The sequence below is a fragment of the Hypomesus nipponensis genome, chromosome 18 (genome assembly GCF_054491055.1).
Source record: "Hypomesus nipponensis isolate SF chromosome 18, ASM5449105v1, whole genome shotgun sequence".
In the NCBI taxonomy this organism is placed as follows: Eukaryota; Metazoa; Chordata; class Actinopteri; order Osmeriformes; family Osmeridae; genus Hypomesus; species Hypomesus nipponensis.
In genome coordinates, this window is record NC_140378.1 from 6,466,581 (window position 1) to 6,484,454 (window position 17,874).

Consider the following 17,874-nt stretch of genomic DNA (forward strand, 5'->3'; position numbering starts at 1 on the left):
ATTTCTTATTAATGCATCAGAGTACTGAGGAGTCAGAGTGGGCCTGGGAGAGACGCCCCTTCTGGTTGATTCTGGATCAATACGTGAATCTTCCAGCCCCTCTGTCTCTATTCCTCCGCTACTCTCTTTCCGTTGACTTTCCGGGCATGTTGTGGTTCTCTGGTCCTCCTGACTTCAGGTGACGGAGAAGCTCCTGGACGTGGAGAACGAGACGGTGATGAAGGTGGCCGATCTGGAGAAGCTGCTACTTCAGAAGGACAAGGACCTGCAGATGATCAGGGTGAGCTGGCCGTCACAACAGTACACGTTCACATCCGCGCCGCCTTTACCCCCATTTATCAACGACGTAATCAACGGCTGCGTCTCTGCTCGTCATCTCAATAATGTAGCCTCGATCCCAGAAGGCTTTGTAGTCGTATCGATCAGCAGGAAACGGGATCAAAACCGGCAGGATTGTGATGTGTTTCTTTTTTCCTGGGGGCGTTGTGCTCTCTGCCTCCCCCTGGTGCTTGTGCAGGAGACGTACGAGTCCACCAACACCCAGGTCAACACCCTGCGCAGGGTGATCAAGGAGAAGGACGCCGCCTACCAGAGGCACTTCAACATCGAGAAGCGCCTGCTGGAGCTGGAGCAGCAGGGGACCATCCGCCTCCGCAAGAAGCCCGACGGGGACATCGCCATCGAGCCCCTGGTGGGGGGCGGAGGTGGGGGCGGTGGGCCTGCGCTTCCCCCGGGGGATGTCGGACACTTCTCGTTCGGGGCCGCAGCCGGTCTGACTGGTCCGGTCGGACCGGGGGGGCCTGAGGCTGGACTTCCCTCAGCCACGGAAGCCCCCCCGCCCCCACCGCCTCCACCTCCTCCCCCTCCACCTCTCCCCTCAGCTTCAGGTACCGGTCCATGACTCACTGCCTGGGGTATACATCGTGTCAGATAGTGGAAGGCGGTAGGGACACAGGGGTACGGATGAGGGCAGGTCTATTTTCAGTGATCTTCTGAGCTCAGCTCGGTGATGGGTCATAGCAGGGCCCCGCCTGTCGAGACAGGAAAAAGGACATTCAAAGGGGGTTTCCTCTGAGTTTGGGTACAGAAAGATTCTATTGCATACACAGGGAAACAGCTGGATGGACAGCCATCGTAGGCTAACATTGTGAATGGTGGTCCAATGTTTTTCAGACAGAGTTTGCTTTACTGACTACTGAGTAACGATGTGTTTCATGAATCTCAGGAGAGAATGCACCAATGCCCCCACCACCCCCTCCTCTGGCCCCACCCTTACCAGGAACCTCACCCTCTGTCATCCTCAGCTTGGGCCTATCTGGTAAGAGCTGAGCAGTTCTGTCATGTTCACACTACGACAACCTTTGGTTTCTACCTAACATGTACTGTGTTGGTGTGCAGCTATCAGGATCAAGAAGCCAATCAAGACCAAGTTCCGTCTGCCCGTGTTCAACTGGACCGCTCTGAAACCCAACCAGATCAACGGCACTGTCTTCAATGAGATTGATGATGAGCGCGTCCTAGAGGTGAGTCCAATGGAGCTTCGTTCCTGTGCAAACTCCTTATGTCACACACACGTCACACGTATTTTACACATATGAAGATCACAACATGGAAATGACGACATAATTTGAAAACTGCCATTGTGTTAACCGTGTCTTGTGTGTGTGTGTGTGTGTGTGAAGGAGCTGGACCTGGAGAAGTTTGAAGAGCTGTTCAAGACCAGAGCCCAGGGTCCCATAGTGGACTTTACCTGCACTAAGAGCAAGGTGTCCCAGAAGGCCGTCAACAAGGTCAACCTGCTGGACGCCAACCGCTCCAAAAACCTGGCCATCACGCTCCGCAAAGCCCACAAGAGCACGGAGGAGATCTGCAAAGCCATCGAGAAGTACGTTCCATCTCTGGTCTCAGGATCACGTGGTTACACCCTCACTGTGTTTCAGCGAGAATCGTGAATGACGAGGGAGAGTGATGATTCATGTGGGGTCCGCAGGTTCGACTTGAAGGCCTTGCCGGTGGACTTCATGGAGTGCCTGATGCGTTTCCTGCCCACGGAGACGGAGACCAAGATGATGCGTCAGTACGAGCGGGAGCGCCGCCCCGTGGACCAGCTGGCCGAGGAGGACCGCTTCATGCTGCACTTCAGCAAGATCGAGAGGCTCACCCAGCGCATGAACATCATCACCTTCGTGGGCAACTTCTCGGACAGCGTCAACATGCTCACGCCCCAGCTCAACGCCATCATCGCCGCGTCCGCCTCCGTCAAATCCTCGCCCAAGCTGAAGAGAATGCTCGAGGTGAGAGTTTGTTTCAGCCTGGTTGTGTCTTCAGGAACTTGAGAAGTGGTTTGGATGTTGAGGGTGTGAATACGAATCCGTCCGTGTTTCCACAGATTATCTTAGCTTTGGGAAACTACATGAACAGCAGCAAGCGAGGCTCGGTATACGGGTTCAAACTGCAGAGCCTCGACCTGGTAAGTTTGAGTCAAAAGGTGCACATCTCCGAGAGGTGCTTCTGTGAGTCCTCACAGTTAGAACTTCCTCTTTGGTAAACAGGATTTGGTTTTTAAAGTGCCCGGCTGACGTTTCCCCCGCGTGTCTCTAATCGGAACAGCTGCTGGACACCAAGTCGACGGACCGGAAGATGACTCTGCTCCACTACATCGCTCTCACGGTGAAGGAGAAATACCCGGAGCTCGCCAACTTTTTCAACGAGCTGCATTTCGTGGACAAAGCTGCAGCAGGTGTGCCACAGACAGACCCCATCAGGCAGCAGCAGAGATACAGAGAGAGGGGAACTCTCTACCACTCTGTGTTAGTACTGCATGTACTAGAATCAGGAATATGGACTCATATTGAGATATGTGTGTCTTTTGGTGCTTTGTGCACGTGTGTGTCTGCAGTGTCATTGGAGAACGTGTTGCTGGACGTGCGGGAGCTCGGGAAGGGCATGGACCTGATCAGGCGAGAGTGCAGTCTCCATGACCACTCTGTCCTCAAGGGCTTCCTCCAGACCAGTGACACCCAGCTGGACAAGGTGCAGAAGGACGCCAAGATGGCCGAGGTACGTGCTTTCGACCCCAGATGAAACACAACCAGGAGCCACACGTCTCCCTTGATACATCACATCAAAGCCCAACACACAAACACAGCTCGATCCCTGACGTGAACCTGAACCAACGTTTTTTTCTTCGTGTTTACAAACATTGGGCCCTACCCACTCCTTTTTCATCCAATCCCAGGAGGCCTTTAACAATGTGGTGAACTACTTTGGGGAAAGTTCCAAGACGACCCCTCCCTCGGTGTTCTTCCCTGTGTTTGTGCGCTTCATCAAGGCCTACAAGGTGAGGGTGAACCCCTGACTCTGTCTCTCTACTCTCTGCCATGGACCAGGTGGGGCTCTCTCTTCAGGGGCCTCTGGGAATATCCCCAGGGTTGCTCGTCAGGGCGCTGTCTCTGTCTCCCTCCCTGCCTCTTAGTGCAGGGCAGAGAGGACTGTGTGTGTGTGTGTGTCTGATACAGGACGTGCTGTGGAGTCACAGGCCAAATAACAGGAAGGCCCAGCTGGGCCTGTGCTCAGAGCAGCAGCTGGGCTGTTTAGACTGGGCCTCCTGCCCCCCTCCTTTGACCTCCTGAGCCGCCCCGCCCTGCCCCTCCACACAGCGCTCTTCCTGGGATTGTTCTGGGGCTGGATTTATGGACCTGCTTGAGGAAACGTGAAGCACAAGGATCCGTTTGCGTGTGTGTGTGCGTGCGTTCGTACACATGGGTGTGAATGTGTGTTTTCCTGTAGTGAAGTGTGTTCCTGACTGTCTTATGTATTTTCCTGTGTGTATGTATGTGTGTGTGTGTGTGAGAGAGTGACAGTGACAAAAGATCGATGACCGTTCACGACGACGTGTCGTCAGCGCCAGGCCAGTTTCCTCCAGTCTCGGGGCTGGTGGTTTGTTTCTGCAGCTTGGCTCGGTTCGAGTTTGGACTGTCGGTTTATCAAGCCGCAGTCTCCTCCCCTGAGCAGAGGCCATTTTTTCTCTGTGTTCCAGGACGCAGTGGAGGACAATGACCAGAGGAAGAGGCAGGAGGAAGCCATGAGGGAGAAGCTACTGGCACAAGAGGCCAAACAGCAGGACCCCAAGGTAGAACGCACACATCTCAACATGAACACAATCAACCCTGCAGGAAAACACAGCGTCTGACATCAAGTTGACAGTTCAGGAACCCTCCTCGACCCTACAGCTAAAGTGTCAGGATGTGACCTGTATCCCCTTCCTTCCTCCTCCTCCACCAGGTCCAGGCCCACAAGAAGAGACAGCAGCAGAACGAGCTCATCGCGGAGCTGCGTAAGAGACAGGCCAAGGACCACCGGCCGGTGTACGAGGGCAAGGACGGCACCATTGAGGACATCATCACAGGTGGGCGAGGCAGGACCCCCGCCGCGGGTGCTGGCGGCCCCAGGAGGCCCGGCCCCAAGATGACCGTGGTCCTCCACTCCTCCGCCCCCCTGCAGTGCACTCTGTGCTACGTGGTGCAGAGTCAGGCCTCACCACGCCCAGACCACAGCGCGCAACAAGGCAGCGAGTCTCTATAGATAGTAGTCTGCTATGTCATTCATGGAATGGAATGGAACCAATCCCTTTTTTTAGCTCATTTTGTATAAAGAATATTTTGTGTATAAAGTCTTTCACGAGAGAACGATTGGGAAAAAGCAAACTGTAGGCAAAAACACAGCCAAAAGCTAACAGAAGACTCTGCTTTGGCAGTAGAAGTAAAGGAAAAGATTGCTGCTACTGAGCCCTGTACTGATTCAGTCATTTAAAAACACATGTATATAGGCAAGACGTTGGATCTGCCAATGGTGTCATGAGCTTCAGTCATGACAGCCCCATGCTTGGATGTTGGTGGAGGTGCAATGTCTCTCCCATGTGGCTTCCACCACAGGACAATCAAACTAACCATCTTACACGTGTCTCAGCCAACTGTTTTTAATCGACATCTGAATGCAGCTGAGTGTTCTCTTAACGTTGTGTTATTGATTTGAATGATGCCTCTTGTCTCCCTACTACCACCAGTTTAGATGTCTAATGACATGGGTTTGGGGCTTATATAAACATCACAGAATATAAAGCCACATACAGTGTAGCTACACTGAAATTACTGTCATGAAAAATGAACAAGGGGGAAGTGATGGAGAGCTCGTAGTAATGGGGAGCCCCAGGTCCTATCCTGGGGCGGAAGGATCAGGGGAGCTCCTGGATGAAGGGAGAGCAGCCAGGCCAGGTTGTGTGTCAGATGTGACGTGTTGTCTTCCCTCCCCTCAGTGCTGAAGAGCGTCCCATTCACGGCGCGCACCGCTAAGCGCGGCTCGCGGTTCTTCTGTGAGGCCAACCTCTGTGACGACTCCAACTGCTAGCCCCTCCTCCCCTGCCCCTAACGCCAAGGTTGTCCAGGTGTCTCTCGTTAAACCGCCCCCCCTTCACATCTGACGATGCATGCGGCATGCACCCCCCCCCCCCCCCCCCCACCCCCCGTCACTCCACCCACCCCTAAGACTGGTCCTCCTCCCTGTACTAACCAAGGCTGTCATTGGTGGCCATGTGGACTGTATGATCTACCTCAAAAGTCCTCTACCTGGCATCTCAGGATAGACGTTAGCCAAACCTCTTGAGTGCTTAAACTGACCATGCCTGATCATGTTCAAATGGGAATATATATTCTGTATATATTTGGTAAAATGTGAAATGTTTGTATGCCGACGGAAGCATCTAGCATAGCATGAGCATGGAAATCGATGCTAGATGTACTCCACAGCTTGAGAATATCATCGGCCATCTTATATGTTTGCATAAAGAGGTTTGGCTAGATCTCTGGTCTGGTTTAGACAGCCTTGTTCCATATGACTAACGTGGTGGTTTTGGGGTCTTTCCCTTTCTAACACTGCACCATCCTTTCCTCAACCATTCCTCCTCTTTATTCTATCTACCTCTCCAGCCCAAAAGAAGATTAATGACAGTATATATTTCCAGTCCTAAAGCCCGGGTAAGGAAGGCAGTCTCACGCCCCAGCCTGCTTGGCTCTGAGCTCATGTCTGCCTGTGCTGTCAGCTGCTTCAGCAATGCGCTTCAGATGCAGAATACGCTCCACAGCACACACAGCTGATCTGAATGATAGTTTGACAGTGGACAATACAGAGCTTCCCCTAACAGTGCTTTTGCTGCTATGACAATCAAATAGCCCCAATTATGAATTTTTCTTCCGCATTTCAAATGGTCTTAGTCTCCCTTTCCCTAAAGAGAAGCAAAAGTTAAAACCTCAGGCCTTTTTTCCCCCCACCATCTGTTTTTGCCTTCCAGGAAGGATCCTCAGAGGTAGTATAGTTCCAGGTCTTTCTACTATCCATTGTTCCAACTCCTCAGGTCACCTCCATTGTCACCCCCCCATTTATGTGTTGCATGTTGTCAGTGTCAATCCCCCTCTCACCTGTCAACAGTGTCTGCCATGTTGTGTCCTTGCTAACTGTGTTTTGCGGTGTGCCAAACAGCTCTGTGGTCGACAAGCTTCTTGGGGTTACATGTAGAGAAAGATCAACATGTTTACTCATAAATAATCATATCATTATTGTAGCCAATATTTGAGATGGTTAGGTGGGTGTTAGCCACTCTCTAGCACACAACCTCCAAGAGCTTGTTGTCTGCCATGACTGTATTCTGATCAAACTGTTGACTGTTGTCTTGCTACTGTGTCTGTTGTCACAATTACACAATTACTAAAACCCAATAGCCTTAGATTCCATTTTCATTAGTGCCATTCTTCCACATTTAAGTATTGAAATTCAAAGCCATAGGATGTAGTCATTCTCTGGAGAATTTATTCCAATTAGTATTTTTCAAGATACAAGTGTCAAAATCTCTTTGCACATAGTCATACACCATTCTTGCACCTTCACAGAAAATGACCAAATAAATGCGTTGTCACCAATTCATGTAGTCCCAACGTTGAGATTGACTCCATGATGGGACCAGAGGTTGATCCCCGTGTTAACATGTGTCCTCCCTGTGTCTCACCCCTCTCTCCCTCACCCACTCACAGATCTCCGCAGCCAGCCTTTCCTGCGAGCCGACGCGCTGATCCGGAGCGGCTGGAAGAGACCCTAAACCACTTGTTTCTACCCTCTAAATCCCCCTACCCATGTTGTAACCCCCTCCGTGGTCCCACCCACCCCTGAGGCTGAAGCTCACAAAGACTGAGAAGGGCACAGGAGTGAACCAATGACCCTTATCTCACAGGGGTATTTATTTATTTATGGAGATCCTTAATTGAGATTCTTAAGGAGCAGGTGTACTAGTAAAAGCACAGACATCAGGTGGGCTACTCTCCTCTTATTGAAAACACTCTGACACAAACACACACACTCAGAGTTGAAGATGGACACTGCGGTGTGTCTGCGCTGCAAGCGAGAATTGGCAGAGATCTAAGAGAGCTGGGCCAAAGACAGGCTGATCTCACCAGACTTCTGGACACTACGGACACACGAGCCTTCCAAAGCGGATCTTCACTCCATCCTCATGCCTTTCCAAACATTGTGCAATCCTAGGAAGATAGAGACTGGGAGGCCGAGCACAAAGCGTGTCTCCTTAGATCTGGAAAGGCTGCTTTACACCATCCTCGACTTGCCTTCACAAGACATCCTATCACAGGTTTTAGAAAACATATGATCCTTGATTGTTTGAAGCAATTTACTGGACATACGTAGACTGAATTATGTGCCATGTTTCAGTAGAGCCTACTTTGGTCATTATTTTTCATCTAGGAGGAAGCTCATTCACTTAAGTCATTGATTTTTGTTTTGTTTCTTAAGACAAGCTAGCCAAACCAAACTTCCTCTTGTGTCTTTCTTACTTTGCTAAAGAAGTGCCTTTTGTGTAGACAGTATTATTGTTTTGTGAATCAGCCATACTTTGTATCCTTGAAGTCTTTTGGTTCAAGATTGTATGTTTAATTGCCTTGTATTATAAAGTTTCTGCTGAATACTGTAAAGTTAATATGCAATGGATAGAAGTTAAACCCCTGAAAAAATAACTTTAAATGATTCAGTTCAGTTTCTAATTAATCTCATGTCTATCCTAAATTCTTGTGGGTTTTTGACATTCCTTTGTTTGTGGATACCTCTCAGTTACCTCCTGGGATTTGGACTCACACTTAATCAAACCCACAGCCACAACACCTTGGGGAAGAGCTCTGTTTATGAAGAAGAAATAACTGTCAAGTTGGTCTTAACGATGTGTACCTGACAACACTTTCTGTCCCCCTGTTGGTGACACATAGGAAGTGACTAACAAACTGAATGAAGATGATTCTATAATGACTGTTACGTTTACAAGTTCCAGAAGATAAAGTTACCTGAAAGAGGAGGTATGCATTCCTATTTAGAGTCCAAACATGTTTTTAACGCTTTCTGTCTTTCAGGGTTATAAAAAAAATCAGTTTTTAATAGCCATCGAGGAAGCAAAATGATTGTGCACTCTGAGACTTACAATCTGTGTGTATCCGTATGGCATTTCCGGTAAAGGGACAGACCATATTACACTACTTACAATGCCTTAACTTTGAATGAGATACTTTTATGGTGGACATTTTGATCATGTTAATGTACATTTCATGCAAATCATTGACTCAAAATTTTGCCTCTTCTTACTTGTTGTATGTCGTCTAAAAGATCATTTCCACCCCACGTCCTCCATAATAAACAGATTATGTGACATAAAAATAACAGATGTCTCCTCACCTCTGACTATAAGACCTAGAGGATGTTGAGAAACACTAAATGTGCCTTCCTGTTAAATGCATTTACAATGTGTATACTGTATTTTGTATATTTTTGTCATGATATATCCAAAGATCCCTTCTGTTATCCTCGACCCCCTTAAATGAAGGCCAGAACAACCATGCATTTCTACTATAAAAATCCATTTATTTTTCTTATATCAAAAGAATGAAATGAAATCATAAACCAAACAACGCGGCTATGGGATTTATAATCATCATTTTCTCCCCAAAATTATCAAACGACTGTTTCAATTTGACACGGATCAATGGAAAAAATGTAACAGAGCAGGAATTTGGAAAAACAAAAGCCAAATGAATGAATACTGTTATAGAGAGAAGGAGTAAGCCAGAGCATCATTTTATTGGAGTACTATGCAGTGTACTTATGGCAGATATGGCTGATAACCTGTGTTAGAAGCAGCATGATCGGCAGTGCGTGAGATAGACACCCAGTTGACTGTCCCAGACAGACAGCAAGCTAACAGAAGCCTTACATTAGCAGCAAGGCAGAGGAATTAACATGGGGCAATGCCCATCAGAGAGCTAACAGTCCACCTCCCCAGAATGCACTTAACAATGAGTATCGGAATGAAATGACAAAGGCATGTCATTATGTAAATCAAAACCAACTGAAAAGGTGAAACTCCCACAGAAGTATCATACTCTATACCATCTCCTGAAATGTGTTTTACAATCACAGACTAAGGACGAAATCTATATGCTGTCTCTCTCAAGTTTCTTGTTCTGGTCAGGGAGAGTTCCAGGAGAGGGCCGGCTTTCACAGAGGCTTGGGTTGTGGCAGCGTCCTAAAAACGTTGTAGAAGAGTCACTGAGTGAACACCTCAGGCTTCTACTGCGATCCTGATCCTTCTGGTGCACTGAAGAACTACAACTCCCATCCAGGACGCCGTCCTCTGTTCCTCCAAGGCCACAGACAGCCATCCCAGAGTCTTTAAACTGGAACATCGACTTTGTTACAATCATCTTCATCTGATACATACAGACACACAAACACATTCATCACTGACATGTAAGCGTAGCATAGAATTTATACAGAGACCAAAAAAAAGGTGATAAAACAATTATTGACTGCTATTTGTTATTGGTGTTTGTATTCCTGGGTATACTGTTCAAGACACTTTGTTAATATGTTTATATATATGTAAATATATATATATATATATATAACTTTCGTCTGTGCAAGGAAGAAAAGACAATCACTTTGTTCATTGAGACAACAGAATGGACATCATTTCTACGATGCTGACTCCATGTGTGCATGTGCAGGTTCATAACTCCCATGAGGCCTTGCAGCCTTGGTCTACATCCAGAACTCGAACAGAGGACACAGACACAAAGTGACGTAAACCAAACCAGCCAGCGTCCCATTAGCATTCATAACCAGGCGTCCAACTCGTCCCTCCATTCGCCTCTGCATCTTTCAACAAATGCTTTAGGCAATTTTCGGAAATGGAACAATGTTTGTCTTCCCCTATACAATTCATACAAAAATAAAAAAATGTATAATGATTTCACTGTTGGTTTTCTACCACTCTATTCTTTAAATTTGCCCAGAGGTAGTGGCTATATGGATGAAGAGGGGGAGGAAGAGCAGTGAAATGGTGAGGTGGGGAAAAAGAGAATTGAGTACTGACTATAAAATGGTTCCTTTTTCATTCCGGAGGAATTATTTTCCCTATTTGTCAAAGAACAAAATATAATACTGCAATCACATACAAAAGTAGTCCTTCATTTTATACATTTTATACAGTGTTCTCACTTTCTTTCTTTTTTGTTTGTTGCTTTTTTCTTCCAATTGGTAAAAGGCATTTGAAGAGAGTTTGTATGCTCAGCCAATGGTGGGCAGGGCGAGGCGAGGCGCTAGGCAGAGTGCTGTTCTACGCCAGCGGGTCACTCATGTCATCGTCGCCCTGGGAGAGCAGCTCCTTCTTCTCGTCGGTGCTGGCCAGAGAGGTGCGGCTGGTCTGGGCTCCCATGTACAGGGTGGCGTACACTGGGTTGGTGAAGTTAGTGGGCTGCAGGACAGAGAGAGGGACATGGACGCTACGTCACGGGCTGAACGTACACGTGGAGGCGTGACTCGTCAAAAGCTTTTAGTCAACACGTCAAAGCATGTTTCGTGTGTCCGCTTTAGCATAACGTATTATAATGTGGGTTTCTAGGTGTGATTCCCTCTCAGGTAATATTTTGTCACCGTCAAAGATTCAGCAGTCTGAACACCAGTGTATTTGTGTACACGTGCATATGTTGTGTGTGTGTGTGTGTGTGTACCTTGTCTGGGTCCAAAGTGAAGTCTGAATCCAGGAGTTCCCCAGCGTCATCGTCAGGTTCTCCTTCGTAGATCTTGTACGCAGGGTTCCCGATCTCCACGTTCATGGACCCGTTGGTCATTCTGTGGTGCTGGAAGCCTTTGGCCCTGTGAACACACACACACACACACACACACACAGCCACACACAGAGAATCAGACAGTGACCTCAAAGCATACATGCTTCACAGGAAAAGGGCAACACATGAACACACACGGTAGAGCCAGGAAAGCCTCTAGTCAAGCCAATAAAAACGGGAGAAAAATCCAGCAGACACCAAACGTTGACACACAGTCAACAACATTCGGTACACAACTGACTTCATGTACTCACAGACATGGAAAAGGCAACACAGACACATGGAGAGTTGCTGTAGCAACACAGTAGCACAAATGGGCTTGGATCAAAAATCCATTTGAACATACTCGGCAGTATATTACTGTGTAAAAGTGTGTATTAAGGAGAATGCTGGATTTTCACACTGACTGCTACTGTACAATTACAGGCACAGCATCACCACGATAGGATAAACAATCTATTCATAGACAAACAGGATGAGGTATGGGAAGGGGAAAGGGAGGGGGGAGACAGAACATGGCCTCTGCTGGTCTTTCAACAACCCATCTGTTATCAGGTTGTCTTTACGGGTCCCTGCGTTGCTGGGTGGGAGACCCCGCACACATCAGGAGAGGGCAGGCAGGGAACAGACAGACAGAGAGGCCAGCCAACAACTGCACCAAAACACATTATGGTCGCTCTGATTGGACAGTAGGGAAATGGAAGGTTGCTGTGAGGAATTTAGGGCAACGAAGACAGGTAAAAGATGGAACCCTGTCAAGTTACCGCGAGTGTCGGGAACGAGATTTGCCTGGCCATAGAGACCTGGGGGACAGGAAAGAAGGGGTTATCCCCAGGAGAGGGGAGGGACAGCCACAGAGAAAGAGGAAGGTGAGAAAGAGAGACAGCAGATGTAAAGTAAGACGAGTTCACAAAGTCCCAGGAACAAGTCATGCAAGTCCGTCTCCATACCCCCGCATTCTCCTCTTGTACCACAGGATGGCGCCGACCACCAGCAGCGCCAGTAACAGCAGCAGCAGCACTGGGGTGACCACGGAGGCCGTGCCTGGGGACAGGAAGAAGAACTTGTTGACGAGGGTGCAGGGTCAGGAGGAGAGGGGAAGGTTTATGAATGGCTCAGGTGTTGATACAACAAAGGTACTTTACTGGTCTCATTAATCTTACTTCCACTGGATCCTCGAGAGTCGGCATCAGTAAAGACAGCGTCGCTGCACCTGTAGCCAGTCCATCCAGTGGGACACCTACAGACACGTCAAAGTGTACAGGTTCACAAGAAAGTGTCGACACTTTGCCTGAAGGGGTCTTTGTAAGCTCTTACAACCCCTTGGCGAGCTTGGATACTTCATAACACCACATTATTTCAAAACTTTTTGAAGCACATTTCAAACTAAAGTCTGTTTTGTCCCTCGCATTAAAAACGATCAAAGAAAAAAATCTTCCTTGGATTGCATTTGGAGTCCACAAATGTAGCAGTTACGATATGGATACAGCATAGATACTAAAAAGACACTTTTTTTGGTCACACAGTGGAAGTCTAGCTCGACTACAAGGGTTTCAGACAGCCCTAAGGTCCTGCTGCAGTGGTCTGACTGCCCAGTGTGTGTGTGAGAGTGATCTTACTTGCACTGGGGCAGTAGGGAGCGGGGGTCTACAGTGCACTGGCCGTTGACACAGAAGTTGAGACAGGAGTAGCAGCTGGGCTGGAGCAGGCCGTTACAGCTGCACAGAGAGCAGTCCGGCCCAAGACACAGTGAGACACCAGGACTACCACCCAGTCCCATGTTGGAGGAAATAACACAGGCTGTCCTCTACACTAACCACTGAAATACTGTTAGAACGGTGCGATTGTAGTCCTTGGTGATAATGCTGTGTTCACAATGTGTACTTGTGCTGTCGCTTTGGATAAAAATGGATATCATGGATACGCAGTTCATATGATGGAATAAACTGGTTTGTGTATGTGTGGGTGGAACAGAGTCCAGTCGATTCCAGTGGCTTTTGCGTGACTACTGACTAGTCTGAGTGTCTTCATGCATGGGACACGGCAGGCCCTCCGTACCTGCAGGTGACCTCTCCAGTCGATTGCGGCGTACACTTGCCCGTCCCACAGTACACACACTTGTCCAGCTCACAGTTGGGCCCCAGGAACTGAGGTGGACAGCGACACAGCTTGGTACCGTTGTTGGTCTGCAGACACATGCCCTCGTTCTGGCAGAAGCCTTCACACTTGGCTGAGGAGGAGGAAGAGGGCGGCAGCTTAGCACAAACACCAAGTCTGAATCCTCGAAAACAGCCTTCCTTCCTTTGAATGACTGAATGTGATCAAGTCATCCTGCCAGCAGAGGGCGATAGGGAGCACAGACACTCACTGAACTGACACTGGTCCCCCAGGAACCCGGGTGGGCAGCGGCAGGCGGGCTGGTTCCCCTGGTTGACGGAGCAGTTGCCTCCATTGTGGCAGTAGTCCTGGCAGGTCTGCTGGTTGCAGTGGGGGCCAGTGAAGCCCTTCAGACAGCGACAGGTAGGCGAACCTGCGACCAGGAGGGGAGCGAGGTTAGTACTCTCAGGGAGGAATGAGACGTTTGTCTACACCCTGATGAGCACAGACATATACACGTGCTTCCGTTGTGAGGTCTTTTCAAAAGTACTTTATGACTTTCAGTACATGTTCAAAGTTGCTCGACCGAAGGCCTGCTCTCTTTTCAAATACACTGTGGTCTGTGTGTGTGCGTTTACGTCACTGTTCAGGTATGTGTGCTTGTTTGTTTGTTGGTTGCTTTAGGAGTGTGTGTTTGTGTGTGTATGTGTGTGTCCTTGTGTGCGTGCAGCACGCTGTGGTCCGTACCTGTGGGTGAGGCGGTGCAGGTGCCCCCGTTGTGGCAGTAGTCCCTGCACTGGTTCACCTCACAGCGCTCCCCACTGTAGGTGGGCTGGCAGCGACACTTGGCCTGCTGCCGGGCGTTGAGGTAGCAGCTGCCTCCGTTCTGACACTGGACAGTGCACGTCCCCGCGGGCGGGGCTGAGGGAGGGAGGGAGGGGGAGAGAGTTAGGGCTGGAGGAGGAGTTAATGACAAGAGTACAGTTTGTATTTCTATGGAGACCTTCGGCGGAGGCCTCGCTGCAGGACCTCTTGACCTTACAGATACTTAGGCTGTACGTGTACACAGAACATCTGCCTTACACATGCAGAAGGAACTGCTGTTATGTGGGTATACACGGTGGACAGTACCTCCTCCAGTGTGTGTGTGTGTGTGTGTGTGTGTGTGTACTCACAGAACGGAGACTGTGTGGGAGACGGTCTCTCCACACAGGTGCCGTTGTTAGCCACTCTGTCGTTGGGGCAGGTGCAGACCGGCCCGCTGGGGCTCAGCAGACACAGCCACTCACACTTCTTCCTGTCACATGGGTTGGTCACTGACACACAGAGAGGGAACAACCAATCAGCACACAGACGAAGCAACACACAAAAACGTGCTGACCCTTCATTTTGATGGTCAGTAAATCTCTAGGGGCATGTGTTCTTGGTTTCGGACTAGGCCTGGTCTATGGCTGGGGAGCCAGGCCTATAATGGGGGACAAGTGGGTGACCTGTGATGTAGACCGATAGTAGATCTCACCCTCAGGCTGTTTGTAGCGGTGGTAGAGCACTATGTCTGTGGCGTGGTTGATGCCAGTGGTCAGGTTCTCAACGGAGCCCTTGCCAAACTTGTTGACCCGGAAGACCACATTGTTGACGTAGGTGACCCCATATATGTAGTCCTCAAAGATGTCTATGCTGAAAGGATGGAGGAGATCTGGTCGGGAGAGAGGAGGGAAATGTCATACCGTTGGCACTGCTATCTGTCATATTTTCTACTGAAGGAAATAATTGAATCAATGTCGTCTGTGAAGCTAAACCCCGATGAAGAGCTCGAGGTTATCTAGGAGTCAAAAAGTGAACGGAACTGTTTTTGAGATTGGTGACGGCGATGACCGGGTCTGAGCCGTTGAGACGCACACTGCCGATCACGGAGAGCTTAGCATCGGCCCAGTACAGACGCTCGCTGAAGTAGTCCACCGCCAGACCTGCAGACAAGAGGAGGACACGATGCCAGGTAGACCATCAAACAACCAAACTACTATCAATCCCACGATGCTATAATATCCTATGCTAGGCTACAGTGGAGTATAAGGTGAGATGCTAGGCTAACGCTAACACAGACCTGTGGGCCACTGGATGTTCTCGTGGACCAGGGTCTGTCTCAGGGTTCCGTCCATGGCGGCTGTCTCAATCTTCGGGTGGTTACCCCAGTCTGCCCAATACATGGTCCTGGGAACACAGACACGCGGTCAAAACAGCTGCACGTGACACCGGCCACATGTGAACACTGAAAGGGCATCCTTTTCATCAAGCACAGGTCTGGCCGTAACAGCAGCTCTGAAGAAGAGCCCTTTCATGAACACGATTATGCTCTGATCCTGTACTACCTCAAGAAAACGGGAAAACAGGAGTACTACTCAAAGAGGAAGTAGAACTGGCAACTGGGGATTTCTTATGACATCTTCCCTGTCCTGGCTGCTCCCTCACCCTCTCTGTGGGTCCACCACGATGGCATAGGGCTCATCGATCATGCCAGAGATGAGGGTCTTCCGATTGCGGCCTGATATCTGGGCCACTTCGATCACGTCCCGTCCAGAGTCGGTCCAGTACAGGTTCCCGGCCACCCAGTCCACAGCTATGCCACGAGGCATCTTCAGCTCTGGGATCTGATGGAGTGTGGAGACAGTCACTGGCTGGAGTTTGTTTGTGACAGGGATTGACGGTCTTGTAATCTCGGGTGCAAAAACATTTTTTTTGTATATATTTATTCTTCGTAAGAATATGTGTCATGTTTTTGTGTGTGTGTGTAACAGGGGTGTAGGTTTCATTATACTTTTTGAAAACAACAAATCCCCCCCCCCCCTCCCCCTACACTTTTTATGAAGAAAATCATATTTAGCGGTAGCATCCTCAGTGAATTCGAAAGAAGCCCCGCCCACACGAGAACACAAACCGACGCCCGCTGGTGGCGAGCCTCACCTCCAGCGTGGTGACCCCGCCCTCGCTCTGGCGCCGGTGCCGGTGCGAGTTGGAGGAGGGGCCGGAGGGGGCGGAGGGGCCGGAGGGGGCGGAGCCTCCGGGCAGCTCGTGGTAGGAGATGCGCCCCGTGTGCCAGTTGGTCCAGAAGATGCGGTTGGTCTTGACGTGCAGGTCCATGGCGTCGATGCGCACGTTGGCGTCGCCCTGGAACATCTGCTCGTAGCGCCAGCTGGGCATGCTGGGGTCCAGGCTGCGGATCTCGTTGTCGTCGGCGATGTACAGCACCTGTCTGCTGCTGTTGAGGCCTGGGAGAGGAGGGGGGATACGCATGGATGTATGTAAGTAGTTGGCTCAATTATAACACAAACACAAACACATTTGTTTATTTGACAAGTTCTTGGCCTTTGGCATCCTGGCTAAATGAGCCATTTGAGAACCGTGCCCTTACTGTCTGCCTTGCAGGTGTCGTTGATCCTGGAGAAGTACTTGCTGCAGCTGCACTTGTAGGAGCCCTTGGTGTTGTTGCAGATGTGGGAGCAAATTCCAAACTGCTGACACTCATTCTTATCTGAGACGGGTCAGGAAAAGGACAGGTTAGGAAACAGTGACGGGGCGGTTAGGAAACAAGTGAACACAGACTCGTCCTCCACTGCCGTGTTCTACAGGACGGAAAGGAGCTCCTTAGATCCAGCAGCACGTGCATCTCTTGACAGAGAATCCAGAGGGGACAGGACTCGGACGGACGTGGGCTCCCAGGGCGTGGCCTCCTACCTTGGCAGGTGTTGTGTCCAGTCTTCTGGAAGCCTGGCTTGCAGGAGCAGAAGGAGTCGGTCCCGTTGGTGATGCAGTGGGCCTCGTCTCCGTCCCCACACAGGGTCCTGTTACTCCTGCAGTCGTTCAGCTTGGTGTCTGCATGCGGACACACAGCCATTAGGGACTGTTAGCTGGGGTCGCTATCAAGCACTGTTTGCTGTGTGTTGCTATCACATCAATGGTGAAGGGATTACTGACCACCACATGTCATGAATTAGCTACCGGTATATGTGGTGAGGTTGAATGCATTACGGTTTCAGTTTATATGTTGTTTTCCAAACACTGAGCATTAGAATGTATAGTAAGCACACTTCTATGATAACAGCTTTTTCATTTAAGGGATTGGTTTGGTTGAGACAAAAGCACCACATAGAACTTAAAGCGTCAATGAAGATTCTCAATTGTAAGGAGTTCCTAGCACTACAAAAATTAACAACTTTGACTGGGATCACGTTGATTCACTATGTTTTCACTTTGCATGCTATAAGACGTGAGTTCTGCTTCAAGTGGAGACTTGCACCTGTCTTGCAGCTGATCTCGTCAGAGCCGTAGTCCTCACAGTCGTTGAAGTAGTTGCAGCGCAGGTTGGAGCTGATGCACCTGCCGTTGTTACACAAGAACTCGTCCTTCTCACATGAGGGAACAGCCGGCGGGGCTTCTGGGAGCACACACACACATCAAACGGTTGTAAGTTCGGTTACACACACACACGCACACACTACAGCTACAGTACATTTCACAACAATCCCATGAGCAGAAATAGATTGAGGGGAGG

At 49.4% G+C, this 17,874-nt stretch overlaps 2 protein-coding genes across 9 annotated transcripts in view; one reads left to right on the top strand and one right to left on the bottom strand.

Moving 5' to 3' along the window:
- fmnl3 (formin-like 3) overlaps nt 1-8,763 on the top strand; it is a 32,065-nt gene extending 23,302 nt beyond the window's left edge. For 2 of the 5 annotated variants that reach the window (XM_084679570.1, XM_084679574.1), the window contains 14 exons: nt 179-280; nt 518-887; nt 1,226-1,318; nt 1,399-1,523; nt 1,683-1,885; nt 1,991-2,294; nt 2,390-2,470; nt 2,611-2,740; nt 2,900-3,060; nt 3,239-3,340; nt 4,040-4,132; nt 4,285-4,408; nt 5,315-5,434; nt 7,083-8,763. In XM_084679570.1, coding sequence (XP_084535696.1) covers nt 179-280; nt 518-887; nt 1,226-1,318; nt 1,399-1,523; nt 1,683-1,885; nt 1,991-2,294; nt 2,390-2,470; nt 2,611-2,740; nt 2,900-3,060; nt 3,239-3,340; nt 4,040-4,132; nt 4,285-4,408; nt 5,315-5,406 — 1,980 coding nt within the window. In that variant the 3' untranslated portion in view covers nt 5,407-5,434; nt 7,083-8,763. Of the gene's footprint in view, nt 1-178; nt 281-517; nt 888-1,225; nt 1,319-1,398; nt 1,524-1,682; nt 1,886-1,990; nt 2,295-2,389; nt 2,471-2,610; nt 2,741-2,899; nt 3,061-3,238; nt 3,341-4,039; nt 4,133-4,284; nt 4,409-5,314; nt 5,444-5,984; nt 6,033-7,082 lie in introns of all 5 variants that reach the window. The other 3 variants (XM_084679571.1, XM_084679573.1, XM_084679572.1) reach the window with 3 other exon arrangements.
- A 180-nt stretch (nt 8,764-8,943) lies between these two features.
- Nucleotides 8,944-17,874, bottom strand: part of LOC146251753 (low-density lipoprotein receptor-related protein 1-like) — a 42,446-nt gene continuing 33,515 nt past the window's right edge. The window contains exons 57-75 of one of the 4 annotated variants that reach the window (XR_014732024.1): nt 17,620-17,757; nt 17,058-17,195; nt 16,735-16,854; nt 16,287-16,591; nt 15,795-15,973; nt 15,430-15,536; nt 15,173-15,292; nt 14,845-15,021; nt 14,501-14,641; nt 14,073-14,246; nt 13,597-13,758; nt 13,287-13,458; nt 12,848-12,946; nt 12,392-12,468; nt 12,179-12,272; nt 11,112-11,256; nt 10,600-10,855; nt 10,041-10,403; nt 8,944-9,809 (exon numbers count right to left, since the gene is read on the bottom strand). Coding sequence is in view for 1 of the 4 variants with exons in the window: in XM_084679569.1 (XP_084535695.1) it covers nt 10,718-10,855; nt 11,112-11,256; nt 12,179-12,272; nt 12,392-12,468; nt 12,848-12,946; nt 13,287-13,458; nt 13,597-13,758; nt 14,073-14,246; nt 14,501-14,641; nt 14,845-15,021; nt 15,173-15,292; nt 15,430-15,536; nt 15,795-15,973; nt 16,287-16,591; nt 16,735-16,854; nt 17,058-17,195; nt 17,620-17,757 (2,486 nt within the window). In the remaining 3 variants the exon portion in view is untranslated. The other 3 variants (XR_014732023.1, XR_014732025.1, XM_084679569.1) reach the window with 3 other exon arrangements.